At 35.5% G+C, this 20,612-nt stretch overlaps 3 protein-coding genes across 4 annotated transcripts; all 3 read right to left on the bottom strand.

The window, feature by feature from the left end:
* Positions 1-1,661: 1,661 nt before the first annotated feature.
* LOC135152591 (uncharacterized) lies at positions 1,662-11,890 on the bottom strand. Its single transcript, XM_064092968.1, has 3 exons — positions 11,101-11,890; positions 9,421-10,047; positions 1,662-1,870 (listed from the first exon to the last, which is right to left on the bottom strand). Exons 1-3 carry the CDS (start codon positions 11,797-11,799, stop codon positions 1,748-1,750), a joined length of 1,449 nt encoding a protein of 482 aa, XP_063949038.1. The 5' UTR covers positions 11,800-11,890; the 3' UTR covers positions 1,662-1,747.
* A 230-nt stretch (positions 11,891-12,120) lies between these two features.
* LOC108219071 (disease resistance protein RPV1-like) lies at positions 12,121-15,589 on the bottom strand. 2 transcript variants are annotated; one of them, XM_017392329.2, is made up of 4 exons: positions 14,641-15,589; positions 12,951-14,055; positions 12,573-12,854; positions 12,121-12,471 (listed from the first exon to the last, which is right to left on the bottom strand). In XM_017392329.2, the coding sequence occupies exons 1-4, from the start codon at positions 15,162-15,164 to the stop codon at positions 12,277-12,279; spliced, it is 2,106 nt and encodes a 701-aa protein (XP_017247818.1). In that variant the 5' UTR covers positions 15,165-15,589; the 3' UTR covers positions 12,121-12,276. The 2 variants fall into 2 exon arrangements, with proteins under 2 accessions (XP_017247818.1, XP_063949035.1); XM_064092965.1 differs by having other exon boundaries at positions 12,244-12,471; positions 12,719-12,854; positions 14,641-15,588.
* Positions 15,590-16,470: 881 nt separating this feature from the next.
* Positions 16,471-20,390, bottom strand: LOC108201851 (cysteine-rich receptor-like protein kinase 42). Its single transcript, XM_017370215.2, has 6 exons — positions 19,460-20,390; positions 18,358-18,468; positions 17,921-18,268; positions 17,603-17,837; positions 17,330-17,474; positions 16,471-17,235 (listed from the first exon to the last, which is right to left on the bottom strand). The coding sequence occupies exons 1-6, from the start codon at positions 20,211-20,213 to the stop codon at positions 16,888-16,890; spliced, it is 1,941 nt and encodes a 646-aa protein (XP_017225704.1). The 5' UTR covers positions 20,214-20,390; the 3' UTR covers positions 16,471-16,887.
* Between the last annotated feature and the right edge of the window lie 222 nt (positions 20,391-20,612).

Below are 20,612 nucleotides of genomic sequence, written 5' to 3'. Positions count from 1 at the left end.
TCTCCTAAAACCTCAAGGTGAGAAAAGGCCCTCAGTAACCTTTTTTTAGTGTCAAATGCCCTAGTTGTCACTATAATAAAAAATGACCCTCATTGTCACTCTATAACACTACTTAAACTCACGTTTTATTTTTCCATCATAAACGGCACACGCAACAGCGTTTCCAGGTTTATACTTTTTAGAAAAGAGTCAACGTAACATGAAGTTACGTTCACTGATCTGAGTTTTTTTTTCATATTACTTACATCTTGCTTATTTCCGTATAGAAAGAAATTCACACTCGGGTCAACGTTATAACAAATATTAATAGTATTTAACAGTGCACCCCAAAGGATAGCAGTTGCGGTTTCCTACGTTAAAAAAAATATTTAAGTGTTCATACATGGGGTTTAGGTTACCGGCCCTACACCCTCAATCCTAAACCCTAATTAATGCGAGGCTGAAGGGCCGAAGGCCCTGAAGCCGAGAAACCGGCGGAATAAATAAATTTACAATCGTTAACATTTAGGGTTTAGATTTGGGTTGCAGAATGATTAATTCGTACTGTAAATTAATTGGCCGAACGTTAGGGTTTAGGATTGAGGTTGTAGGGCCGGTAGGTCGTACTCCCTCGAGCCTAAACCCTAATTAATGCGAGGCTGAAGGGCCGAAGGCCTGAGGCCGAGAAACCGGCGGAATAAATAAATTTACAATCGTTAACATTTAGGGTTTAGATTTGGGTTGCAGAATGATTAATTCCTACTGTAAATTAATTGGCCGAACGTTAGGGTTTAGGATTGAGGGTGTAGGGCCGGTAGGCCCTACTCCCTCGAGCCTAAACCCTAATTAATGCGAGGCTGAAGGGCCGAAGGCCCTGAAGCCGAGAAACCGACGGAATAAATAAATTTACAATCGTTAACATTTAGGGTTTAAGTTTGGGTTGCAGAATGATTAATTCTTAATATGAATTAATTGGCCGAGGAACCGGAATTAAAATATAAAACAAAATTTCAAATGGCATTTAAAGTGGCAACAAAATTGTAAGTTGGGTGTTAAGCCAGCAAACGGCATTTTAAGTTACGTTTTAGATTTTTAGATTATTAAAAAATAAAAAAACAATCAAGAACGTCACATGAAAGCACGTTTCACTTCTGATAAACACATCAGCACGTGACCTAAAGTCTCGTTTTGATATATAACAGCAATTGAAGTGATGTTTTGCTTTTTTTAGTTTAAAATAATAACCCCACAATGTGACCCGGAGTCACGTTTTACTATAAATCCTAAACGCTGCTTCAGAACGCGTTTTGGAGTGACACCCGGGGCCATTTTACGAGATTGTGACTTTAAGGTCCATATTGTTACTGAGTGTGACTCACAGCCACAGGGCCAACACCCGTTAGAAAGAGGGCCTTACAGGATCACATTCTAACAAACTCCTTCAACAAACATGTTTCTGCGTAAGAACAATAGAATCATGAACAAGTTAGATAATTAAGGAAAGATCGCATGCATGGTGCTAAAAGGACTGGAAGCATATCTCAGATAAATGGGTATTGTTTTTAGGATGAAGTGAGGAAAGAAGAGGGCAATGTAATGTTGTGAAAATTGGAAGAATGTGGTTTTATTAATGTACTGTCCTCCTTTCTCAAAATATTTACTATATGAGCATACCTCTTCTTTCTGCTCTTCATCTTGAAAACAGTACCCATATTTCTGAGATATGCTTCTGCTTGCTTTTGGTACCATGCAAGCAACCTTTCCTTAATTATATATCTACCTTCGGCTTCTTTACTAATCTCTTTGTCTTTGGTTGGCTCAGTATCAGGTGCTTAAGGCCATTGGTTAAAACTGAAGTAGATACCAGGGATGCTGTCAGTAAGCTTACAGCCTGCAAAAAAGAGACAGAAAGAGTCAAAATACATAATCTATTCCCTTCAAATCTATTAGGTTGGCAGCAGTAATAAGACTACTTATTTCAAAACCATAGATAAATAATGCATAGATAACTGAGGGCAAAGTAGCATATCTTTTTTTCCCTATGATCTTACGAATTCTCCAACTTCTAGTTCAGATTCATTTTGATGGACATTTTGAACACACAGTGCCGGTTCTTTGTTCTCCCCAAAGGAACAGCGAGGAAGCAGAACAGAAAGTCTTTAAAATCTTCTGTACAATGAGCCAACAATATCTTCTTACTTGACTATTGCACCAAAACGTTTACTGTCATATTCTTGAAGCTGTTGAAGCCATCTATCTTAATCTGACAATTAAAAGTTTGAACCAAATTGTTCATGATTCTATTGTCTTTACGCAAAAACATATTTGTTAAAGGAGCATTTAACAAAATTGAGTGCTTGAGCAAATCAAGCATCTGTCCGAAAGAAGAGAAGAGATGAGAAAATTGTGATATTCTTAAAAATTTTAACAAGAGATTTGAACAACTTGCTTTACCTCATTGTAGCCTATCTTGAAAGTCTTGTCTTCGAGTACTCCAGAATCTGTAAATCCAGAATTTTCCTGCAATGGTTGATGCAGGAATATCTATAATAACATGCAGATTGTCGGTCATAACAAATGATTTAGTTGGCTGCACGAAGACTCCTGGTTCGCTATTTTCAATATATACTATATGAGCATACCTCTTCAAGATGTTTGAGCTAAATACATGGACTACTTTAATTATTATTATTAACCAATGTTTTAAACCTAAATGGAGCATGCATTCTTCAGTGGAGTACAACAGTGTCACGATAGGCCTGGAGAACGACATAACTCCATCTACACCCCCATTCGGAAGCTTGGTCAGAGTTTTGATGACAAGAAACCAATTTCTAGAGATTTTTCTGTTGCTCCAAAAAAGAAAGACAGAGCAATGTAGGATCTAAAAATATTGCAGACTATTGTAGAACAGAAATATGATTGTGAAATGTGCAGAGATAACTTTATTGATAATACTGGACTTAATTTATACTGCATAGCAGCAACATTATTGCAGGGAATCATGCATAGTAATCAAATCTGCTAACATATATGTGCCTAACAATCAGCCTGAAAAGATATTCTAAGTCCTTAATTATAGCATAAAGATTGAACTCCTGATTGTCTCCTGATTATTAGTTCCATAATTTATATCAATTAACACTCCTCCTTGACTCTGGAGCTGCAAACACCGAGCTTATGTCTCAAGAATTCATATCTATTCTTTGGAAGTGTCTTTATGAGAATATCGACACTTTGATCTTCTGAGCTGCAGTGAATCAGTTGCACTTCCCCTTCCCTCTGGACCTCTCTTAGGAAATAGAACTTAATTTTGAAATGCTTTGTTTTGTCATGGAAACCTGATTTATCAGCAATCGAAATTGCAGCTTGGTTAGAAATTGGACTATCTTGTCAAGCACACCAACTGAGAGAAGAGAAATACAAGCAATCAAGCATGATGTCCAAGCAATGAAAACTATGATATGCATAGTCATCAACACATCACTAGAAATGATGTCCGAGTCAACTGAAGTTATGAGTCCAAATGCTCACGGTTGCCAAAACTCATATCTATAGAAATACAATTAAAAACAAGAAAAACAGGTGCGATCTTTCCAATGCATAAAACTTCATGATTATGGTTACGTGATTATTTATGGATTCGCGGTGTATATCATTATAGCGTGGCTCATAATTCATTTTTCATGATTAACTATAATAGTGTGCTTCTGTAAATAAAAAGGTATAATGGTGTGCTTGAATCTATTAGTGTATGTGTTGTTTTGTATCCTATTTTGTCATTTCTTAATCTATTTTGTCTGAATTGGAGGAGATTGGGTATATGTAATCATTTTTATATTATATGATTAGTTACATTTTTGAGTTCTGGATTCTCATTTTCGATTCTTAGTTTTCGCTAATGTTCATGATGAATGTTTGCGTTTTTTCGGTTCTTGCACGGTGACGGTGGAGGTGGTGTAGTGATGACTTAATTAGCACGTGTTTTGATATTAGATTATTCTGATTGACTTATTTTATTGCATGATTTTAGTTTAGATTTGAAAATTTGAATTTTATATGATTTTAATAGTAGTAAATGTAAATCATAATTTTAGTTTTTTTGATTGGCAAGTTGACTCTTTTAATTTATTTGTTTTTTAAATTTGAATTTTCTCTTCATGCTTTAATTTGAACTTTTGTGTATTCATTAGAAGATTAATTAAAAGATTCGAATTTTGAATCTTGTAAATGACTGCATTTAAATCTATTTTTACCATTTATGGGTGATTTGAATTTTGAATCTTGTAAATGAATGCATTTAAATCTATGTACATTTTTGGGTGGCCATGATTGATGGCGTATATTCTTGGCCTAGTAGAGGCAATTTGGTGCCATTTTGTTGGCTTATTTATTATATTTAACTTGTTATCTAAAATTTTAGATATTATTTTGAATATCAAAGTTTTATTTTAATATTTATATTTTAGTTCTTATTAATTATATTCTTAGTAATTATTTAGCTTGTTATATATCTAGCCAAAGGGTCTCTCTTTGGTTAGATATATTTTTGTTTTTTTATTTATCTTCTATTTTTAACAGATTATTTTTATATTTATTATTTCATCCAACTACTTTTTTTTGACGAACTATACTGTTTTAATAATTAATTATTTATTTTTCTTGTTATTAATGGATTTTTTTGTTTCAGGTAGCGTGATCTTACAAATTGGGATGTTTCTCTTTTCGGACATTAAGTATTATTGTCTAAACTTTCCGAAATATTTTCATGTCTTTCGATTAGATAATATGCTTTTTGAATGAAAGAAACTCCTCGGAGTATTGTTGTATGTCGTTGCGGGCAAGTGCATTCCTGTCAAAAAAAAAAAGAAATTACAGCTTGGTTGTCCAAAAATATAATTGTGCTTTCTCGTTGCTCCATGTGTAAGTCCACATAGGCGGATCTTAATAGGGGCAAGAGGGGTTAGTCGACCCCTTTTAAATTTTTGCTTAATTTTACATATATACATAATGTCGTGAAATGGTAAAAAATTATATAATCTGAATATTAATTTTTTCTTTTCTATCTTATCATTTTGGTATCCACCATTCTAATCAAAGTGGACATGAATTATTTATGTTGTGCAACGGTAAAGAATTATATAATATGAATATTATTTTTTTTCCTGTGTTTATTTCAATTAATCATCGTTACAAAATATTATACACGACCACCTTACTTTTCGGAGCTAAGCCACTGCAAGTCCATCATGAGTTTCCCTAACTATAAAGCTTGATCGACAGCAACGGTAGCAGCTTGATCGACAGCAACGGTAGCAGCTTGATCGACAGCAACGGTAGGGCTACAAACTCTGCTTCAGTTGTGGATTGGGCCTTTATGTCTTGTTTTTTTGAACTCCATCAAAACTCTCTGGAACCAAAGCTAAAACAAAAGTGTGCTTTTCATATCATTTTCGCATCCAGCTAAATCGCTATCAACATAACCATAGAGTCAAATTCTTAATTTGACTAATTTTCACCCCAAAATTAGTTGTACCCTTAACATATCGTAAAATTATTTTTCTAGCTTGAAAATGAATTTCATTAGCACAATGCATATACCTTGAGAGGATACTTATAGCATTCGTAATATCCGGCCTGATTGTGGTTAGATACATCAAGCATGCACGTTAAACTTCTTGAGTTTCTTTGGCGTATTTGTTTTGACATATGAAAATCTCATTATCATATTGATGCACTTCCATGCCAAGAAAAAATGTCATTTTTCCGAGATTTTTCATCCCGAAAACAGCTTTCATTTCTTCTTTAAAGTTTTCAATCTGTTTCAAGTTGCTTCGTGTTACAAGCAAATCGTCAACGTATAGTGATACAACAAGAATTTCATTTTCTAGTTTACTACAAGAGAAATTGCTTTTGCCAATGGAAATTGCTAAGGGAAATTAATCCGTTGGTAGTTCCCAACAGATTTGTAACGATTTGACTTGCCAATGTTCTGCCAACCAATTCGCAATGAAATACCCACGCTTATTTACCAACGAGACGTTCCAGGTAATCATCAATCTGTAACTCATTTATGTGAACCCACCCATCTGATCTGCACTTATCTAAAACCTTGACCCAATGATAGTAGGACCTTTAGAGTTGTATGTATATGTGAAATTGTCTCATTAGTTGTTACATTCACACCCAAACATTATTCAAGTAATGCTGTCCAAATGCAAAGCTGATGATATCTTGTAAAGCTGATGATCTGTTGTAAAAAGGCCAAAGTAAAAGCCGGTAATCTTAAATTATGTGACTGCAGACTTTAAGTTTGGCTTTTAGAATTACTAAGTATCACTGATTATATGACTTGGATAATACTTTGGAAAAATTTTTTTGTTGGTTTATGGGAACTAAAGTGCTCGGTGTTTTTAGCAATATATGTAGAGGTGGTCTGTTCTCTATGTTGACGAGATTTTCATATGGCATATTAATGTCTGTATCTATATAAGTAACTTTTCTTTTATTTTTCTTTGGTATTTAGAGTTCCAGAAGTAAATCTTACGTTGTTCAAGACTTCAATCACCGACGCAATCAAGACAAGGCCCTTCACAATCTAGACAGAGCATGCCCACTCCATCACGACAACTCAGTACTCAATCACGCCAACACACACCTGAAGCTTAGTCACAACAACACACAACTGATGTCCAATCAAATCCAAACTCGCTTAATGTATTGTCTATTGTTGGTAATGATAGTGTATGTTGGAATATTGGCTCCACAAGTGGGGATGGTAAAATATCCAAGGAACATTTTTTTGTTTTAACAGTTCATGTAAGTTAATGCTATGCGGTTTGTTCTTTTGGATATTCCACATTTTGAATATGTATTATATAATGAAATACTGGAATTATTATAAGTTTTTTGTTGCTATTTAATTGGTACTAAAATGATTGGCAAAGTGTTAGTAACATGTCCACTTCTGTTACTAAATGTGCCAACAGAATTTTTGTTACTGAATGTACCAACAGAATTTTGTTGGGATAACGTCGCTAACAATACCAACCATATATCCGTTGGCATGCTCGTTGTAATATTGTTGTTGTAAAAAACGAGAAATCTGTTATTAATGTGTAGTTATTTCGTTGGTAAATCTAGTAACGAATTTGTTTCGTTGGCATGAACTTCCCGACGGGCTATATGCCAACAAACTGTTTTTGTTATCATTCCGTTGGCAAAGAGATTTACCAACGAAAATCCCTATCGTGCCAACAGAATTTTCTGTCGTTAAAAATGAAATTTCTTGTAGTGTATCAAACGGTATACTTTGTCTTCTTGTCCTTTACAAACAAACCCTTCTGGTTGCTCGACGAAAATTTCTTCCTCCAACAAACCATTCAAAAACGCTGACTTGACATCCATTTGGTGTATCATCCAACCTTTTTGGGCAACAAGCCAACAACATCCTTATAGTTTCCATCCTCGCAACCAGAGCAAATGTTTCTGAAAAATCCACACCATAAATTTGAGCATACCCCTTAACGACAAGTCTTGCCTTATACTTGTTTACAGAACCGTCGGGATTGAACTTGGTTCTATAAACCCACTTGACTCCTATAGCTTTCTTGTGCTTAGGCCTGTCCACCAACTCCCATGTTTGATTCTTTTTAATCATTTTTATCTCCTCCTTCATTGCAACTATCCACTTCTCATCAGTTGCAGTTGCTTCGTACCCCTCGGTTCCATCAAAGTGACATTACATTTTTGATAAATCTCAGAGAGTAGCCTAGTTCCCCGAATAGGCTCATCATCCACATCATCATTTTCCTCTGGAATCTTTATTGGCTCGTCGTTTTCCCAGTTCCATTTTTCAGAACATCCCTGCTAATTGTAATTTTGTTGTTTTGTGGTTGGTATATCCTATAAGCATTCGAAGTATAGCCAACACATATTCCAGTATTTGATTTTTTATCCAACTTGTCTCTCTTAACTTGAGGAATGTAAGAGAAACATAAACAATCAAATATTTTCAAGTTGAGAAACTTGGGTTTATATTCATACCATACTTCAAATGGAGTCCTCCTCAAAGCTTTTGTTGGCAATCTGTTTAGTAAGAAAACCGCTGTGTCAATTAGCAAAAAAAAAAAGAAAAAAAGAAAACCGCTGTGTGTGCAGCCTCAGCCAAAATTTTCTGTGGCAGCCCTTTGTCATGGAGTAAACATCTTGCCATTTTCATGATTGTTCGCTTTTTTCTCTTGACAACGCTGTTCTGCTGAGGAGTGTAAGGTGCTGTTAAACGCCTTTCTGTTGAGTGTAAGGTGTGTTCGAGAGTTTTTCTTCAATCTCACAAGTCCCTTAAGACTAATGCTCTGATACCAATATGTAGGATCTAAAAATATTAAAGACTATTGTAGAAGAGAAATATGATTGTGAAATGTGCAGAGATAATTTTATTGATAATACTGGACTTAATTTTATACTACATATCAGCAACATTATTGCAGGAAATCATCCATAGTAATCGAATTTGCTAACATATAGGTGCCTAACAATTAGCCTGAAAAGATATTCTTAATCCTTGAAAGGATCATAGCATAAAGATTAAACTCCTGATTGTCTCCTGATTATCAGTTCCAAGAGTCATATCAATCAACAAGCAAAGAAATCTAAGGCACGTCAATGTCAATTTTGTTCCAAAGATTAGTAGTCATTGTTTCTTCATATAGTGGAAGATATAGCTTTGTAATTCATCAAATAAGTAATTGTTTCTTCATATTACGAGAAGTACTTAATCATAGTAATAGAAACATCTTAAACAACCTCACATTAGAATTCCCACAACAACATCCGTAATTAGAGTTGCAGGCAGAAGCGGCCAAGGAGGAGGCGACCTCAGAAGAAGCAGTGTGCTTGTTCCTGTAAAATTACATGGCTATATATTTGAATGCTTCTTTTGTTTCAGATTTTCTGACGTTCTTGCATGTATTTTATTTGTACTTTAGTGACTTTGTTAAGTTCTAGGCTCTGTAGTTCAAAATTGTTTGTAGTGAAGATGGCTATATCCATGAACTTAAGAGTGAATTCCCAGAAATTGGTGGAAAGTAACTTACTGAAAGAAGTGCAAAGAAACGGAAGAGATTAAACTCCATTGAGTATGCTGTAAGGCCGTCTAAAACCTAAATAGTTTAGAGCGTATATCCAATATTTATAAGCAAATGGAAAGATATGTATATCTTTGGTGAATGCATTAGCAGAAGTTAAGTGAAATCCAGTATTTATAAGCAATGTAAAGATATGTATATCAAAAAAGAAAAGGCAACACACCACTCTATAAATTTTTTGGAGGTGAAAACATTATTTTCATCTTTGTAAGGTGTTTCACAGCAGAACGTCCAATATTTGGGTGCAACAGAGAATTATTCAAATTCAGTATCAAGACTAAAGGCCCCGTCTTACCGGTCTCCTCCCACATCTGGTACATATTCCCCTCCCACATCCAGAACAGATCCTGCGAAAAATAGACTCCAGCAATACATCTCTTCTGACTCCACCATGTCCAAGGAAGTATAGCTGTGTCGTTCCACGATGTGCCCATGGCTTTATATTCTGCGGAATGACACAGGTTTGTTCAATGTTGGGTAGCTTGGCTGAGTGATCACCTGCCTGTTCTTGCTCTTTATATACGAGATGGACTCCAACCTCCTTCACCTCAAAACTAGTATTATTATGCCAATTATATACAAAAATATTCACCTCATCTCCAGGTCCCATTTCGTGACTACCGAATTTCCAATGGCTTAACCATGTCATGTATTCATCGCCATCAGGAACGCCATGACACCTTGGAGAATATATGATCATTCTATTCTTTGTCTTGTTAGTGATTACAATGAACAAACTTGTTATTGAGCCCGGGACAAATTTGTACAGAACACGAGTGTTTAGGTATCCAAGTTTAGAATGTGATGATACGACAAAGGATTTTGAAGCTGTGTTATGCTTATTAATGAACAATATGGAAACACTGTTCTCAGGGTAAAATATGCTGAATGTTTCCCCCCAGCACTCATCTTCATATACTCCCTGTAAAGTGAAATCATTAAATGAATCGAAAATAATTATCTACTCCAACTTACTATATCCTACTCTATCCTATCCAATGTATAAGCCTAAAAGAGATATGATTGGGATATTTTGGTCTGGTACAACAAAATAAATAAATAAGAATCCCTGGATCTTTGTATATTTAAAAAACACTAACATTCATGTTATATAATAATATTTGATATTTAATATTAATATATGAGAAAAAACAATATCAGATTAACCTTACATAATTTTACTCTTCTGTCAGGTTAAACTGCGCCGTATACTCTAAAACATTAATTGACGTGAATAACTAATGAATCAATTTCTAATCACCACTCTGTTCCTTCCCGTTCATCTCTACTTTCTTAAATCTAAAATATATATCTTTTCATTTGTGCATAAACACATGTTAATGCAAAATATGGCTAGTTATTCTGTGTTCGTATTCATGAAATAATGTAGATGTCCAGATATGAGCAATTTTTTAAAGAAAGATTCAAAGTAGGAAATTAAAATTCATTCCTTCCAACATTGATAAATTGTCAAATTACTGTTGAGATAAATGTGCAGAGGTGCTTAGATTTAGAAATGGCAGAAGTGGTGAAAATAATATAGGGAAGAGATGTGCTTGTAGATTCAGAAATGGCGGAAGTGGTGAAAATAATATAGGGAAGAGGCGATCGCCATAAATAACTGTATGCATAATGGACAAAATATATATCGAAGCACAACCGTTTAATGTGATGTAAGCCTTTGTTTACGTCATGTTAATCCATATATGTTTACACAATTAGTATTAATAATTATTAAAGTTGATGGAACTACGTATAATAAGATTTGTGAATATGTAACCAAAAACATTGTTATAGACTAAGTATCAAAAATTTCACATCAAAATCATTAAGTTATAAACTCTTAAATATCAAGGTTTCATCATAATTATTATCCTAGGAGATATAAGTATTTTGTGATTAGGAAAATTACAGGCAAACACATAATCAGCTGCTTGCATACAAACAAAAAAAGATAAAGAGTAAGAGAGAACACCTGTATGGGGCAACTTGTTTCCGTTAATGTGGATTTATTGTATAATCTTATCTGGATTCTTTTCTTGGATTCCACATCATCAATACCACAATTTTTGATCATTTCTAAATCCATTTTTTCTAATGGTACAACCTTGAATCTCTTTTCCATCTCAAGTAGTTTCTTGCATCTCCACGGAGAAGCAACAGTTATCAAAGATGCGCCTTCTTTGCATCTTATTTTCTCCAATAATGAGCAATCTGTGACAAGCAAGCTATCTATGTTCGGTAAATTTTCAAGTGCCTGAAGCTGGTTGCAATATCTTAATGTAAGACTCTTGAGCATTTTTACACCTTTAAAGCATTCTGGTAGGAAACGGATTGGGTTGTTACTCAAGTTTAAGTACTTGAGTGAGGGTGCAGCAATGAAATCCTTCGGAAAAGCATTATCATGCAGATTGCAATTCACCAAACTCAACTTTCTAATAGACTTGAACGGTAAAGAACTCAACAGAAGTTGGGAACCTAGATTCCATTTTAAAACCCAACCCCAGATAAATACTGGCCATGAAACATATTCCTCAATCACAAAGCTTGAATTACCAAAGTCAAGTCCATCAGCCCGGAAAACCTTCAAAGATTCCATCGCTCTCATCTCTGAAGGAAGCGTATTAAGATTTGAACAACCTGAGATGATTAGTGTTTCCAGTAATTTGAGCATACCCAAATTTTTTGAAAGCTTCTTTAAATCTACGCAGTCCTCAGGGCCGTCTGAGACTTTTTTGAGGCCCTGTGCTGACTTTAAAAATGAGGCCCTTCCAAATAACAGAAGAAAATTTTAATATATTTAAAATAACAAGATATTATAAACAAAATTAGACTACTACATACAACTGAAAAATTGTTTGTTTTCTGAGTAGTTAGACTTAAATATGTAGGTGGCCGTGTGAGATTTACTGCTTGTACAGTATACTAGTTTGTGGGGAGAGAGAAGGAATAAGAAGAGATGCATGGCGGGGTATTGGGAGTTGAGAATTGATTAGTGTTTAAATGAAATAATGGTAAAAATTAAAGACATATTAATATTATATAATATTTATCATGAATCATGAATATACTAAAAGATAGAAAGAATTAGTCATAAATTGGGGGCCCTAAATTTTCATGGGCCCTGTGCTGTTGCACTTGTTGCACTCCCTCAAAACCGGCCCTGGCAGTCCTTTAAATTCATGAACAGAAGTCCTTTAGCCATTTGAATAGATTCATCAATCTCGACTAAGCTTGCACAATCTTCAAGGATCAATTGCTCAAGAACACGAAGTTGGGAAAAGTTCGGAGATTCCACAATGCAATGGCAGTGACTGAGATTTAGAATCTTTAGTGATCCAAGACACTGCAGAAGATATAAATATACTTAAAGTTAAAAAGAAATTATTTCACAACCTTTTTTCATAAATTATATGTTTAGGACAAGGTATAATTAGCATGGAGTACCATGTTTCCCTGCACCAGTTTTTGCAATTTACTATTTTGCATGTCAATAGCAACTAAGCTACTAAAAGGGAAATCATCTGGTAAAGATCTTTGAGTATATCCATGCCAACATAACCATTTCAATTTTTTAGGGAAGTCGCTGTAACCTCCAAGTAGCTGTACTTTGTTCAGCTTAAGTAGTCTTAGCTTGTGCATCATCGAAAAAGCTTTTGTATTGAACTTGGTCTGATGTGCTTTAGTCATATCCATGTCTAGTGCCAGACCTTCTATTGCTCTAGTGCCCTGGCATGAAAGAATAATAACTTAATAAGCAGTAGATGTGCAATTAAATTTTGACATGAAAAAGATGTATTTTTACTGATCAAACAGATGTCTTACTGTTTCATCTTCTAATATTTCAAGGGATTCCCTATAGTGCCACAGTCTACTCCATTCCCCTGGATCCTTTGGTGATTGCTGACGGACAATTTCTCTACCCATGCTTTGTATCAACTGATGCATTCTCAGCTTTCCATATATATCAATTTTCAACAGACATCTATCAATAAGATTATCAACACCAATTGTTGTATAGTATTTACATGCATCCAATATCACGACCACAGAAGATTTGGCCTCTCCATTGAAGAAACACGCAAGCTCAAGAAATAATTCTCTATCATGATCATCTGGCAAAGATTCATAGCTTATTCTTAATATCTTCTGGAGTTTGGAGGGAGTAAAAGTTTCCAATTTCTGTATCGCACTCCTCCAGACATCTTCCTTCTTGCCATGTAGAGAAGCACCTAGAACCTCAAGAGCTAAAGGAAGACCTTGGCATTGCTTTAGTATCTTCTCTGACTGCTCTGTGTAACATTCTGGGGGGTGACTGTCCCGGAATGCATGCCAACTAAACAACTCCGATGAATCACTAAAATTCATTGTATCCACAGAATATCTCTTACAATGTTTATGAGCATTCAGCAAATGCACATTCCGTGTCGTTAGAATAATTTTGCTTCCATGGTAAAACCACTCTCGCATCCCAAAGATTGCATCTAATTGTTCAGTTTGATCCACATCATCCAAAACTATCAGAAGTTTCCTACCATGAAGGGCACTTTGGATTTTATGAATGCCATCATTAAGATTGTTGACGGATGGTGTCTTTCCCTTGGAAATATCTGAAAGAAGTTGTCTTTGTAAACACAGTAAACCATCTGGCCGTTCAGAATATTCCCTTATATTTTCTAAAAAACTTCCACCTTCAAATAGCTGGAAGCTCGTGTTATAAACATATTTTGCAATAGTTGTCTTTCCCACTCCACCAATACCATACAGTGCAAACACTTCCACACTGGTAGAACCATCTCTTAACCATAGATTAATGGCATGTAATGAATCATTAATTCCAACAAGATGCGGAGTGATATTTAATATGTTATTACGAGTCACTTTATCCTTGATGATGCTAACTATTTTCAGGATGAACTTTGATTCGTACCTATAGAATGGGAAAATGTTATAAGAAATATATTCTGCTGATACAAAACAAAAGTTATAAAAATGAATGTAACTAAACATATGTGAATGAACATATGACATTTACATACATTATAAGAACCTCCGCAACTACCCAATGTGAAGTGAATAAATATTAAGTATGCAAATTGACTTCATTGACGTGATTACTGCCAAATTACAGAGAACCTTAAAAAATGAAGGCGATGGCTTAGCATCTATTATTCTTAACATAGTATGCCCCTTACCTAGAAGGCCAGTTTCCGGATAGAAAAGTGCTTAAGGTCAAGATTCAACCCTTGAGGATATTCGGGTTACGTGAATCAAATGAAGCCTGGTATTCTAAGTTATTTAGTAAAATGAGGACTTCCCTGAGACTTGCAAGTTAAGAAAATATTGAACTTCCTCTGAGACCATTATAATTAGTAGTAGACTACATGGTGATAGAAACTCAAAAGTGAATTAAAAGGAGTAGAGAGCTCAAATTCTGGTGGAATAAACAAATAAAGAGCATAAACAAGGAAGATATTAAACACTGCAAGAAAAGCGATTTTGTTAAAAGTATTACCCATCGGTTAAGTTTTGCAGATGCATGCCTCCCAAATTTGCAAGCTCAGTAAGAGCAGTCCTCCATTGCTGTATTTTTTCCATCAAATCTTTTCTCTTAGTATCATTCACTTCCCTCTTAAATTTCTCTTCATGCCTAGAGAACGCTTCATAGACACAACCAGATTGTTTGTGAATATCAGACGGATCCACATGGTAGAAGATAGGTAACAGAAGACGTTTCGATCTGTTCCTGCATTTGAGAATCATCACAAGTTCGTCAAGGCACCAACTGGAAAAGGCATAGTTCTCTGAGAATACAATTATCCAACTCCTTGACTGTTGGATACCATTTTCTAATTCAGATTTGATACTCTCTCCCCTCTCAATATCCTCGTCATCTCTAAAAGTGAATAGTCCTGCATCTTGTAAAGCTTTATAGAGATGATCTGTAAAATTCTTTCGGGTATCTTCACCTCTGAAACTTAAAAATACATCGTAGCTATAATTTTGAGATGATGAATCTACAGACTTCAATTTCAGCATGATTGAAAGATATTAAATTTGCTCTCTCTTTGTTATAAGTTGAAGTAAAGGAAGATTAAGAACGTGATATATATTCGCTCTCCTAATCGAATACTTAACTTATCTTTCTTTGTTTCCTCTGGATTCTTGCTTCCTAAAGAAAATCCACATAGTATACGAGTTCGCATACATGATTCAACAACATTCAAATATATTATTCAGCACAAATTTGTCGAGGAGGTAAGTCTTAGATCAGTATTTTATATAATGCTACACGATATTATAGAGGGAGCTAAGGTCGGCAGAATGCAGCTATCATATTGACAATTAGGCATAATAAGAACAAGCAAAAAAAGCCAATCGAAGCAGAAAGTTCTTCAGCTAATCCCTTATTTTCGAAAATTATTAAAAAAACTGGAAGAGATAAATAACAGAATATCAGACGATCTAACCACAAATAGTTTTAAAGAGCACTAGTTTTTCAAGAAACACATGTAAGTGGATAAAGGCAGATGATAAAACCATAGATGTTAAACTGTTTTACCTGCAATAAAATCAGTTGCATATAAATATACATGCATAGTACTCCCTCTGTCCCATTTAATTCTATAGGCAATGTATACTACTCAGGGGGACGGAGGGAGTAAAATATTAGGGGATGGTTGATGGGAATAAGAATCAAGAATGAGGGGTAAGGAAACGAGTATCCCACAAGTGTGAAAAAAATGATTTAACCATCAAGTAGAAAATAGCTAATTCAAATATAGATTCCGACACTAGTTGACCGGACTCAAAAATTATGAACCAACTCCGCCGATGTATTTTGTGTTTGAGTTTCTTTGCTCCTGGTTTAAGTCTCTCTCTTCAATTTCCATTAAGTTTCCCATCTCTCTTGAATCTCCTTTGATATTGCCATTAAAAGTGTAAAGGCCACTTTGATTTAACAAGGATTTTAGTATTTAAGGGCATGTATGTTATTCGCCAAAAATATGAGAAAAAGTCATGTTCACGAAATTCGGTGGAGGTCGGTTTAAAAAGTTCAGAGGGGGTAGTTTGGTTCAAGAGGAAGTATAATCAAGTAATCATTTTGTACATTTCAAATCTATAATTGATGTTTGGTTAAAAATTAAAAAAAAATTAATTTATAGATTTTTGATATCTAAAAATGAGGTGAATATGAGATGGAAGTATGTGAATAAATTAAGAGATATCCAGATCCATATCTGAAATTCTCAAATGTGGATACAGATAACCCATTTTATTTCAAATACGGATAATATATGCTGTATTCCGGATATGAATACAAATATTTTGAACGAATATTGGATTCTTCGAATTTTTTAACATCCCTGCAAAGGAATCCGAAACACCATTATTTCTCTTGTTATCCATCTATCAAAAATTACATCAGTCTGGTAAACTACCAACTCCACAGAGGCCAAGATACATCATGTAATCAAGGGATCAGTTCCAAGACTTCAATCTTAGAGTTCACTCAATGCCTTCTCCTAGCCAGATGGAGAAAACAAGACACACTGTGATCCACTTGCTGATTTTCACAGGGGAAAAAAGTAAGTTGGTTTAAATAATACAGTGACGTGCTCCTCACATAGTTCACTACCCTGGAAATACTAGGACATTACAAAATGTACAAAATTTGAGCTCAAACTCCGTTCTGCTGTCTTATAAAGTGAGTTTTGCTCATCTGTTTGGCCGCATGTAATCAGCTCTGCATTTCACTGCTTCATCGTTGAGAACTTCTTGTGCAAGACGAATCTGTAGAGGTGTACGAAACATCAATTTTGGTCAATGCGCTTGATATCAAACTACCTAAGCTTGTAGACTGTCCTGAGCTGGCTGAACCCTCCATTTTAGAACTTAGAAAAGGAGGTTGTTTAGGCATTGGAACCTCACAATCTTGATTATTAAGCATCCAAACCACTTTGTTCATAGATGGCCTTAATACAGCCGACGCTTGGGTACATAGAAGTCCTATTTGGACAACATTTGTCACCTCTTTCGTCGGAAAATCATATTGCAAACGAGGGTCTACTACTTCAATCAATTTATGGTTCTTGTACAGCCTCCAGATCTGATTCCAAAAAACAGAAGATAATAAAATACAGTAAATTAGTCCCGCAAATGTATAATTTGGATTCCAAAAAGAGTTCAGCAACAAGTCTTACTGTTTGCAGAAGGGAACCTGAATCCTCTGTAAATGTGATATTTTTTCTACCACATACAATCTCAAGGACGAGCACTCCAAAGCTGTATACATCAGCCTTCTCAGTAAGTTGTCCACGAATAAGATACTCGGGCGCCATATACCCTCTGCAAAACAAGTAACAACATTTGATAAGCACTATTTGCTTGGATTATGCTCAAATTACAATCATTTACAAGTTCTTTAAGTATATGGTTGAAGAAAGTGGGATGTAAGAATTTTCTGATCCTCTTACAAAGTTCCTGCAATTCCAGTACTAAGATGAGTCTTATCAGTTCCAAAGCAGCGAGCAAGTCCAAAATCAGCTATCTTTGGAGTAAGATCGTCATCAAGAAGAACATTGCTACTCTTAATGTCTCTATGAATTATTCTCATCTCACAACCGCTGTGAAGATATGCAAGTCCTTCAGCTGTTCCAACTATTACAGCAAACCTTTGCTCCCAATTCAAACTTTGACCCATATTTTTATCTGCATAGTTAAAAAGTTAAACTTGAATTCACATGTTACTGCATACGGACCTGCTTGAAGCGTAAAAATTGATAGAGTATTACCAAACAGGAACTGATCGAGGTTCTTGTTTGGAACATATTCATAAACCAAAAGGCTTTCTGGACCTTCAATGCTACAACCCAAAAGCTTCACAAGGTTCTTGTGCTGGATCCCACTTATTAAGTTTACTTCATTAAAAAACTCGTCTACCCATTGCCTGGTGTTGAAAAACAATCTCTTAACTGCAACAATATTTCCATTTGGAAGTTTTGCTTTGAACACGGAACCAGATGCTCCTTCCCCTAATTTCCTTGAATTACTGAAGTAATTCGTTGACTTCTCTAGAATTTCATATTTGTATGTCACACTGGGCTTGTTAAATGAAGAGAGGTGACTGAGGCTGATCGGCTCTGCATATATTGAATTTTAAACTGCTTCCAATCATAAATGCATCAAATACTTTTTATCTAGATAATAAACCAATGTTTCAGAACTGTACCTTCCTTCAACCTTGACAGCCTTAAGTAAATCAAATAAGCAGCAACGACTGAGAGCAAAATGAATGCCGCTGCAGACAGAGCGATTCCTGCAGTTGCTCCTATACTTGTTCCTAAAAATTATAGTAGAAAACCCTAATAATTTCGTTAAAACATGAGCTTATTGTATAATGCATGATGCTCTTTGAATTCTACATCAATAAGAAAGTTCATCTATCAGTTCATAATTTAGTACGTATTATTGCCATTGACGGAAACTAAAGTCTACAAAATGCACATATATGAAAGAATAAATTGCAAAGAAGCATCTAGCCTAAGATGATATTTGCTTTCTGTGGTAAACAAATACAACCTATGTCCCAAAATAAGTGTGGCATTGATTTTTTGCATGTAATTTGAGGTGCAAAAGGAACATACTTGTACACATTATTTTCCAAATTTTCTTTTTTGAACAAAAAATTAACATCAATATTTTCATTAGAAAAAGAAAATTTGAAAAATAATTCGTAGAAACATGTTTTTTTTGCACCTCATATTACGTACAAAAAGTCAAAGCAACACTCATTTTGGGACATAGGGAGTATATAAAAAATAATGGAGAGAACCAACTTAGAAAATGTTAGATACCCCAAAAGTGTCCTAAATATTGAGTCCCTGGTTATAATCAGGCCAACTCATGAATTGGGAACTTGTTTGTTTCTAAACAAGCTATACACAAACTAAGTAAAATACTAAAATTAATCAACAAGAAACAGAAGACTAGCCAAGTCACACATTCCCGATGAGTGTAGAAGTATAAAATTGAAGAAAGTTGCAATAATATACTCCCTCCGTCCCATTTTGTTTGAGCTTGTTTGACTAGCGCGGTTTTTAAGAAATGAATGCTCGACTCATTTTCAATCACATAGAGAGAGTTGGTGAATGGTGGATACTAAATGATTGTAGTTTATGAATGTGTGGTTGTAATAATCTTAAAAAGATGCTACAAATAGAAGGTTCATTCTTTTTGAGATATCAAGGAAAAAAAGTGGTTCAAATAAAATGAGACAGAGGATAAGATTGGAGCAATGAATATGAAATGTAGAGAATAAACGAAAATCTCACCAGAAGCGGTAAATCTATGGGCGTCGCCCTCTTGATTATAGAACTTGTGATCGGAATACCTGAAATAACACCCCGCCATCAAACCTCTCCCTTGTCTACTCGGCAAGCAGCCTCTCACCTCTTTCGCCGCCTTCTCCAAACACTCCACACAACTCTCCTTACTCAAACTCCTCCAACATTGCGCCAATCCAAACACCCCCTCAACTTCCATCACACCAAACCCTCCTTTTAAAATCGCAAGCCTACTCACTTTATCAATCAAAACCTCCACACTCTCCTTAAACCCCTCCTCCACGCGCAAACCACCACTGCAATTCACTCTATCGTGACCCGGGTCAACACTCTCGTCGAAGAAATCGTAAGTATCGTATCTGAGAAAGCAACCGTCGAGATACAAGCGGCCTGACAAGGCGGGGAGGCAGCGAGGGAGGCGCGTGCGACTAGCGGCGTAGCAGGAGAGACAGTCCGTGCGAGAGAGGTCGTTGAAACACTGAGCAAGACAGAACAGGGGAATTGCAGAGTGGTTGATTATGTTGAGGCCCCACTTGTTGGTGCTTACCAACTGAGAAATCTTTTCCATTTCTTCCACGAATGTGGGGACGATAGTGGTGTTTGGCGGCGGCTTTGAGGTGCCGCAGAATAGGCCGGCTTCTTCGATACGAGGATCGGAGAAAGCCGGAATCAATGTATTTGAGAAGAAGATGATGATGAGCCATTTCAGAGGTAAATTTGCGGAGCTTCTCATGAAATGCATGTGCTGAATTATAATAATGCGCTCAGTCTCGGCCGCAGCGGTGATGATCAATAATTGTTTATTTTGGAAATTTGATTTTCGGGGGGAGATTAGATTAGTAGGTAGGTGAGGTTTAGGTGAATGATTATCAACAGCAAGAGAAAGAAGAAGAAGGAATGAGCGTTGGAACAATAATAATATCTGGTGGGAGTTAGTATAGTTTTGTCAAACTATGACGCCCAATGTCTTGTGTTCACACTTCTTGCACCATGTGCTCATGGACTTAGAGCATCTCCCATGGTTGGCACCCTTCAAGGGGTGCCAAATTTGACACACAACTCAAAATATTATTTTTTATATACACACTCCTCCAAATTATTTCTAGCACTCTTCTTTCAAAATACACTCCAATGGTTGGCA

This window comes from Daucus carota, chromosome 1 (genome assembly GCF_001625215.2).
Source record: "Daucus carota subsp. sativus chromosome 1, DH1 v3.0, whole genome shotgun sequence".
NCBI lineage: Eukaryota > Viridiplantae > Streptophyta > Magnoliopsida > Apiales > Apiaceae > Daucus > Daucus carota.
The sequence above is the reverse complement of the archived record's forward strand: the minus strand, read 5'-3'. Positions and strand labels throughout refer to the sequence as shown.

What these genes read in the sequence shown, in the direction of transcription:
- LOC108201851 (XM_017370215.2), bottom strand. Translation starts at nt 20,213, where the DNA reads ATGCATTTCATGAGAAGCTCCGCAAATTTACCTCTGAAATGGCTCATC. An exon ending in CCTCGATCAGTTCCTGTTTG is followed by an intron (nt 17,838 to 17,920) that starts GTAATACTCTAT and finishes TTAACTATGCAG; the next exon opens with ATAAAAATATGGGTCAAAGT. An exon ending in CAGGTTCCCTTCTGCAAACA is followed by an intron (nt 17,236 to 17,329) that starts GTAAGACTTGTT and finishes TTTTGGAATCAG; the next exon opens with ATCTGGAGGCTGTACAAGAA.
- LOC135152591 (XM_064092968.1), bottom strand. Translation starts at nt 11,799, where the DNA reads ATGCTCAAATTACTGGAAACACTAATCATCTCAGGTTGTTCAAATCTT. An exon ending in AAACAAGTTGCCCCATACAG is followed by an intron (nt 10,048 to 11,100) that starts GTGTTCTCTCTT and finishes TTCACTTTACAG; the next exon opens with GGAGTATATGAAGATGAGTG. An exon ending in CCAGATGTGGGAGGAGACCG is followed by an intron (nt 1,871 to 9,420) that starts GTAAGACGGGGC and finishes TCTTTTTTGCAG; the next exon opens with GCTGTAAGCTTACTGACAGC.
- LOC108219071 (XM_017392329.2), bottom strand. Translation starts at nt 15,164, where the DNA reads ATGCTGAAATTGAAGTCTGTAGATTCATCATCTCAAAATTATAGCTAC. An exon ending in CTGCAAAACTTAACCGATGG is followed by an intron (nt 14,056 to 14,640) that starts GTAATACTTTTA and finishes CCCATTCTATAG; the next exon opens with GTACGAATCAAAGTTCATCC. An exon ending in AACTGGTGCAGGGAAACATG is followed by an intron (nt 12,472 to 12,572) that starts GTACTCCATGCT and finishes TATCTTCTGCAG; the next exon opens with TGTCTTGGATCACTAAAGAT.